The 7,844-nt window shown below is 37.6% G+C and overlaps 1 protein-coding gene across 3 annotated transcripts; it reads right to left on the bottom strand.

Annotated features, from left to right (window-relative positions):
* Window positions 1-2,995: 2,995 nt before the first annotated feature.
* Window positions 2,996-7,844, bottom strand: si:dkey-21a6.5 (keratin-associated protein 16-1). 3 transcript variants are annotated; one of them, XM_059519367.1, is made up of 9 exons: window positions 7,398-7,844; window positions 6,234-6,377; window positions 5,995-6,133; window positions 5,824-5,912; window positions 5,385-5,448; window positions 4,908-4,996; window positions 4,542-4,654; window positions 4,219-4,314; window positions 2,996-3,658 (listed from the first exon to the last, which is right to left on the bottom strand). In XM_059519367.1, exons 1-9 carry the CDS (start codon window positions 7,438-7,440, stop codon window positions 3,452-3,454), a joined length of 984 nt encoding a protein of 327 aa, XP_059375350.1. In that variant the 5' UTR covers window positions 7,441-7,844; the 3' UTR covers window positions 2,996-3,451. The 3 variants fall into 3 exon arrangements, with proteins under 3 accessions (XP_059375350.1, XP_059375349.1, XP_059375351.1); XM_059519366.1 differs by having other exon boundaries at window positions 4,158-4,314; window positions 7,398-7,834; XM_059519368.1 differs by having other exon boundaries at window positions 4,158-4,314; window positions 7,448-7,834.

Genomic DNA, 7,844 nt, shown 5'->3' with positions numbered 1-7,844 from the left:
GGCACAGCCTGTTACTTGCGGGACGTCATCACTACAGTCTAACGGGCACAGCCTGTTACTTGGGGGACACCATCACTACAGTCTAACGGGGCACAAACTGTTACTTGGGGGATGTCGTCACTACAGTCTAACGGGACAGACTGTTGCTTGCGGGACGTCATCACTACAGTCTAACGGGACACATACTGTTACTTGGGGGACATCATCACTACAGTCTAACGGGACACAGACTGCTACTTGGGGGACATCATCACTACAGTCTAATGGGGCACAGACTGTTACTTGGGGGATATCATCACTACAGTCTAATGGTACACATACTGTTACTTAGGGGACATTATCACTACAGCTGGATGTGACACAGAATAAAGCTGGAGGGACGCCATCACTACAGTCTAACGGGGCACAGACTGTTACTTGGGGGACACCATCACTACAGTCTAACGGGGCACATACTGTTACTTGGGGGACATCATTACTACTGTCTAACGGGGCACATACTGTTACTTGGGGGACATCATCACTACAGTCTAACGGGGCACATACTGTTACTTGGGGGACACCATCACTACAGTCTAACGGGGCACATACTGTTACTTGGGGGACATCATCACTACAGTCTAAGGGGGCACAGACTGTTACTTGGGGGACGTCATCACTACAGTCTAACGGGACACAGACTGTTACTTGGGGGACATCATCACTACAGTCTAATGGGGCACAGACTGTTACTTGGGGGACGTCATCACTACAGTCTAACGGGACAGACTGTTACTTGGGGGACATCATCACTACAGTCTAATGGGGCACAGACTGTTACTTGGGGGATGTCATCACTACAGTCTAACGGGACACAGACTGTTACTTGGGGGACATCATCACTACAGTCTAACGGGGCACAGGCTGTTACTTGGGGGACATCATCACTACAGTCTAATGGGGCACAGACTGTTACTTGGGGGACGTCATCACTACAGTCTAATGGGGCACAGACTGTTACTTGGGGGATGTCATCACTACAGTCTAATGGGGCACAGCTTGTTACTTGTGGGACGTCATCACTACAGTCTAACGGGGCACAGACTGTTACTTGGGGGACATCATCACTACAGTCTAATGGGGCACAGACTGTTACTTGGGGGACGTCATCACTACAGTCTAATGGGACACAGAATAAAGCTGGATGGACGTCATTACTACAGTCATCACTACAGTGGGAAGTCGTGGCCTAGTGGTTAGAGAGGTTAGAGGTTAAAGTGTTAAATGCAGAGCACGAATTCTGAGTATGGGTCACCATACTTGACTAAATGTCACGTCACTTTCACTTTTTTTTCACTTTCAGTCTAACGTTACAAAGACTGTTACTTGGGGGACGTCATCACTACAGTCAGGTTCAGCTGGAGTTTGGAGGGAGTAGAAATTAAATTAGCCCATAACTCTAAACTCTTTCACTGCCATTGACAACTTATCTCGTCATTTAGAAGACAACGCTTCCCCGCCAAAAGACAAGTTTACAGATTTTCGTTTTTTTTTTTACTTTATACACTCGGAGGCGCTATTACACATTTTCTGAACGAGTACAAAACCTCCTGAACAAAAAACACATGTGAACAGGACGGAAAAACTAGGATCTCTTATGTGAACACTACAGATGCATAAATAATGCGATCATCAGCAATAGACAGCATATAAATGAAAACTGCATAATGTTATGGAGTAAAATGATGATCCAGGAAGTGGAATATGGCTGTGCAAGCTTTGGAGGTGTTGATGAAAGTGATTCACTGGATTTATGCTTTGATAACCGTACTGAATATTATCCAGATGTTTTTGATAAAAATGTGATTTTCTCACCTTTTTGCTGAAAATATTTTCTGATATCTACAAATGAGTTTGACTGATAATTAAACTAGAGATATATCTAACTGAATTGCCACTAGTAAAATTTATAATTCAAGACATATCTAACTGGTGTATGATTAGTCACAATCAAATTTAAGGTATTTTAAATTTTTAAAGATATCCAAATTACATTATTAGATATCTGAAAGTAATTTATTACTAGTCAAATTACAAGAGTAGATTCAGTATCTTGAATTTTATTTTTGACTAAGAAAAACTTAAGAGATATATTGAAGTGGAATTCTTCGAAGTCAAAACTCATTTAAAGATATCGGCAATTTAATTATGGATATCTCAATCTGATTTTTGACTAGAAAGATCTTTCTTTGGGGCGATATCTGCATTTAGTTGATTAATTTTGTGGCTAGGAGGAATTTCAATGTAGATATCAGGAATTAACAATGTGACTAGTAAAAATCCCTTTATAGATATCTGCATGCAAATGCACCTTAGTTAAGCCCCACCTCAAACATTTTATGAACCAATCTTACCTTGGAAACTGTCGTCTTCTGCCATTTTGTTATACCCAAGTAATTAAAAATAAAAATGTAGCTGGTGTACATGTGAAAGTGACATAAGGAATGCAGAGAAAACTCAATCTACACACAATATTTAAAATTTTGACTAGTCATAAATTATTTAGAGATTTCTAATCAGATTTCTTGCTTGTCCAATTATAATTGCAAATATCTTTAATTACTACTTTGACTAGACAAATTATAATGATGTCTCGTCAAAATACAATTGTAACTTATCAAAATATATTTATGGATAGTCAAGCCATAGTTTTATGTAAATTCTGCCTGCCATAGTACTGAAACCTTACCGGCATGCATGCACCAGCAACATTAGTATACCTTTTATGGCTTTAAAATGTCAAAAAATATAATATATAATTATGCAATAGAGATTAAATTATTTTTTTATAACAATGTGATTTTTATTATTAAAATATATATTTTTTAATTAAAGTATAATCAATAAAACTGGGTTTGTCATATGACAATTTGTTCAGATACTGAAAGCACATGTTGGGGATTTCTGAAGGAAAGTTTCAGGAATGATCCATCAAACTTGCAAAGACACACCACACTTTTATATCAAAGTTGTGAAAAGCTGTTTATTCCAGTTTATCAACTTGGAAATTGTCCAAAATATTCGGTTTTAAAATTAATATGAGACACATCACGTTAAATACAAGAAATACTGCTTATTTATATGACACAATATACCTTCAGGACCTTAGGTAGACAAACATTGTGGTACCAAAATAATAATAATAATAATAATAATAATAAACAGCAATTTAGTCCAAAATTCTTTCAGTGCAATGGCTTACCATATCGATACAAAAGAAAACACCCCCCAAAATACTGAATGGTTTCTCATACTTTACAAACTTGAAAAGCAGTCAGAATCAAAAGAGATGAAACTTCACAATACAGTCAGTAGTAAACAGCTTTTAAAAATGGATTGCAGAAAAGTGCTCTTCATTCATTAAATATTTAATAGTATCTTACCGATATAAAGCTTAGAACAGTTCAAAGTTCTAAATAGAAACTTTCAGACTAAATTTGTGAGGTGTGTACATGGTAATGTCACCAGCCTGCATAAACAGGCTCAGCATCACGAGGGATCCCATAGAAGCGAGCAGGTGGGCGGTCTTTTCGCAGGAGGGGGGTCCGGGCAAGGGAAAGCTCACTGTCATTATCTCTTCTCCTCCGCAGAACCAAAATGATGATGAAGAGAAGACCCACTGTGGAGGAGAAGAATTATTTAAGAGCGACAACTGACCTTTTGCTGAACCCTGTCTTAAAACACAAACAAACAATCTTAAATCTAAGACTGACCATTTAATTAAGTTATATAATAAATTTAGCTTGTATGACTGAGTACATTTACCACTGCTCAGCCAATTGTTGAAGGTGAAATCCAGACAGGAACTTTTGCATTAGGGCGAAAGATTTCCCCACACAGATTTCACAAGGGGTTAAAGTTTATCATGGACTCGCCACGCTGACCAACAGAAAGCTGCTTGCTTTGAAAATGACTTCTGTGGGAGTTGTGCTTCATGCATCTCCACACTATTGACAGTAAACAATGGACCTTTGCTGGCAAAATTCTACCAAAATGTCACAAGTGTACAAAGAGGCGGAGCTTAGCAGAATGATTTTTATCTGTTAAACTGACATTTTTCATATTTTGGTTTGGCAACAATGTTCAGCTGAGAGAAGGTGTGATGTAAACCATCATACCTCCTCCTCCAATGACAAGCAGTGCAATGGTAACAGGAGAAAGTTCACACGTCTCCCCTGCCTTTCTGAAGAAGGTCTCCATGCAGTAACCTGGGGCCGTGCTGCCCTCAGGACAGAATGCATCAGTGGGACACAGGATCGGATTTACATCAGGACTCTGGTTTATAGACAGAAGTACATTTATTCTATGTAGTGACACATATTTGCAATCAGAAATATGCTCTCATTTAAAATGTTCTTAGATAAACAAGGAAGTATTAAAAAAAACACAGTATATGATTTGCATTTTAAGCAAGAGGAACAAGTTCAGTGGTAACAGTAAAGACTGTGTGTGTGTGTGTGTGTGTGTGTGTGTGTGTGTGTTTAGAGGAAGTAATCACTAACAGGGCAGTAGTGGTTTTCAGGACAAAGGTCACAGTTCTCTTGGCCCCAGTGGATCTGATAGAAACCACTGCTGCAAATCTGACACATGGTTTGATGGGCAGGCTTGTGCATTCCTGTCAAAAAAAATATTGACATGATTTGCGTTTCATAAGTGTGAAAATTTAGATTTTCTTATTGAACAAAAGACCTTCATTTATGTACTATGGCAAAACTTGTATCATACTGATATAATCGATTTCATCACGTCTGTCCAATTACGTGTAATGAGTAACGTGGATTCGTTTGTCTCAATCGCAAAAACTACATTTCATTAGTTTGCGTTGTCCTATAATTTGAGTAAGCAATGTGGCTAAAAGAAGAAGATACCTGGACGACAAGGTGTACATTCTTTGGAAGCGGCCCCTAGAGCCTCTGAGCCTGCGGGACAGACCCGACACTGAGTACAGCTGGAGGAACTAGCAAACAGGCAGGAAGGAGAATTTTAACAAAGAAAATCTGTCAGCTCTGTGGCACTGCAATGACCCCGCTGTGACGACTAACATATTCACAACAAATCAACAGAGAGAATGTCATCAAGCCTATAAATGGAGATGGTTCTTTGTAATAGCCATATAATTCAACATTTATGAAACACATCAAAGCATTTCATCTGTAAATACCAAGATATTCTAATCATTCCTTAAAATAAAAACAAGAATAAAACTAAATGTTATTAAATATCCAGTGTTTCATTTTTCAAATTAAAAATCTAATAAAATATAATAAGTGCATATAAATAAAAGTATATTACTCAAAGCCTGAGATGTATTTATTTATGGTGCTGTGATTAGAAAAGACACTTACTTGCAGTATGTGCCTTGTGGACATGGGTTACATGATGTTGAATTTTGCAAAGATGTGTAGAAACCTGATGCAAAAAGAGAAAAAAAAGAACAGTACAACATATATTTTTATAATATATAACATATAATTTCAGATTACATTTTACATCTCATAACTGTACTGTAAGGGTATATAATACTCATGATTTTTTTATTTTTCATACATACGTGTACTTTTATATAATAAATAATAATCTTGAATAATTTCAGTGAAAAATACAATGATATACTTTTATATTTTTTTTTTTTAAAAACATTTAAATTCGTTTTTTCCCCTCAGTATTTGAATATGTAGTTGCATTTGCTTGTTTTGTTTTTTTCTCCACCCATCAATATGTCAATATATTTAGGTTGGAAAGCAGAATGAATGAATTTACATATGTATGTATGTGACTTGTTACCAGGTGCACAGGCTGCACAGGAGGCAGAGCCTGTGTTGTTGCTGTAGGACCCAGAAGGACACGGCTGGCAGATGGGGCTTCCAGTGGAACTAATGAAAAAGTGGTTAAAGCCTTGGCATTGAAAGACTGCGTATGCTTTGAATAAAAAACTGTAATACTTTCTCCTCTCACTTGCTGTAAAACCCAGATAAACAGGGCAGACAGCTCTGCTGTCCTGCTAGAGGCTGATAGAAACCCTGGACACACAGAAGACAGGCTCCAGGTAACACACACAGGCCTGCCTCGGGACAGCAGGAGCACAACAGAGTTTCTGAGACCACAGAAAGAGAAATTGCATGAGTCAACTTTTAAGACACCACGAAATCAAAATGAAACCAACTCCCATTCTCAACACACCCAAAAGCACCCACCATTATCATAACAAGAGCCAGGAGCGCAGGCAGCGCAAGTGGAGGTGTTGAGGCTGGAGCAGCTGGGAGCAGCAGTGGTCAGGTTTACACTGGCTGTGGTGATCGTCACAGCAGGACTGAGTGTTGTCTGACTCATCACCACTCCTACACAACAAAGAAGACAAACTAGGTTCAAATACGTCATATGATTTCTCATTTGTGTTTTTCTGCATCACTTGAATCCCCCTTGTGTTCCTTCGATTGTGTGTGATTTTATGGTTTGTTGATGTATATTGTAAATGGCACAGCATGGTTGTTAACCATCAGCAGAAAGGCAAACAGAGTCCTTATTGTGAATGTAATCACATTAGCCATGAGGCCGGTCACCCTCAGCAACACAAGCAACCCACAGAAGAAATACAGTTATTCTGAGGGGAAGGTCATATGATTTGATTTAACTCCAGAAATACTAGAGGAACCATGTTTCTGTTTGTGCTCTTCCACAAGCTTTCACTACTTGGTTGACTCTTATTGAATTGTTAATAAATATTTCAGATCATCTGAACAAATTCTTTGAAACACACAAATGGGTAATTTGACAAATAACATCGACACTGATGAATGAATGAATCAGAGGTCATAAAAACTTAAATCACTACAGAACACTGCCATGACATACCAAGAACTCAAATAGTCTTTGTTTACTAAGCAGAGCTGTGTTGATTTTGCTCTGCAGATCTGCAAGTAGCCTATTGTTGGATTTAGGCATGTCTTTAGGAACAATGTTGTTTTGTTAAAAAATCTCAAAGACGTAGTAAATGTGTCTCTGTATTGAAAAAAAAAACATCACAAATAAATAAATACTTACACACATACATATACATAAATAGAGGAAAAGGATTTTTTAAAACAGCTAAACAATTATACAATTATACAAAAATATTAAACACTACGTTTAAAAAAATCTCTCTATGTATAGTTTAGATAGACAATTAATTCTGATTTTGAAAATGGCTCATTCACAAAGCGAAATGTTTTACACAACCTTTACATTTTTCCCGCACGTCCATGGCACTTATGTGTATTTTAAAATATTAGCTCAACTTTTAGTGATAAACGTTAAATATTAAAATGCGGTTTGACGTTATGTTATGTTAAAACTCACAGTTGATCTGTGAAACTCACCCAAAACACAAGCGAGAACGAACAAAACTCCCAAACTCTCCATGATTTACCTCAGGAGTCTCACATCTGTTTATCCTTCTGAATTCATCACGGTACACGACAGCATTAGTAAAAGAGTGTATTATTTAGTAACTGTGGAAGATTTCTGCTCTCATTCCTTCTTTCGAGGGCTCATCAATGTCATATGACACTAACCATGTGATCTGAATCATAGATTGAAACTATTTTTACTGTTCCCTACATTAATATCGTATAATCTACAAACACCAACTAAAGTCAGCACCATACAGAAGTCATAAGGCATAATATTTAAAGAGGGTGGCAGATTAAAAAACTGGACGCCAATCAAAGGTCCAAAAGAGTTTCTCAAATAACGACTTGTTTACGATGGTTCACAGAAGAGCAAAAGATTATATTTTTTAAGTCCCAACCTCAAAACAGTCAACA

Source organism: Carassius carassius, chromosome 31 (genome assembly GCF_963082965.1).
Source record: "Carassius carassius chromosome 31, fCarCar2.1, whole genome shotgun sequence".
NCBI classification, from domain to species: Eukaryota; Metazoa; Chordata; class Actinopteri; order Cypriniformes; family Cyprinidae; genus Carassius; species Carassius carassius.
Note: the sequence above shows the minus strand (reverse complement) of the source record. Positions and strands in the feature narration are given on the sequence as shown.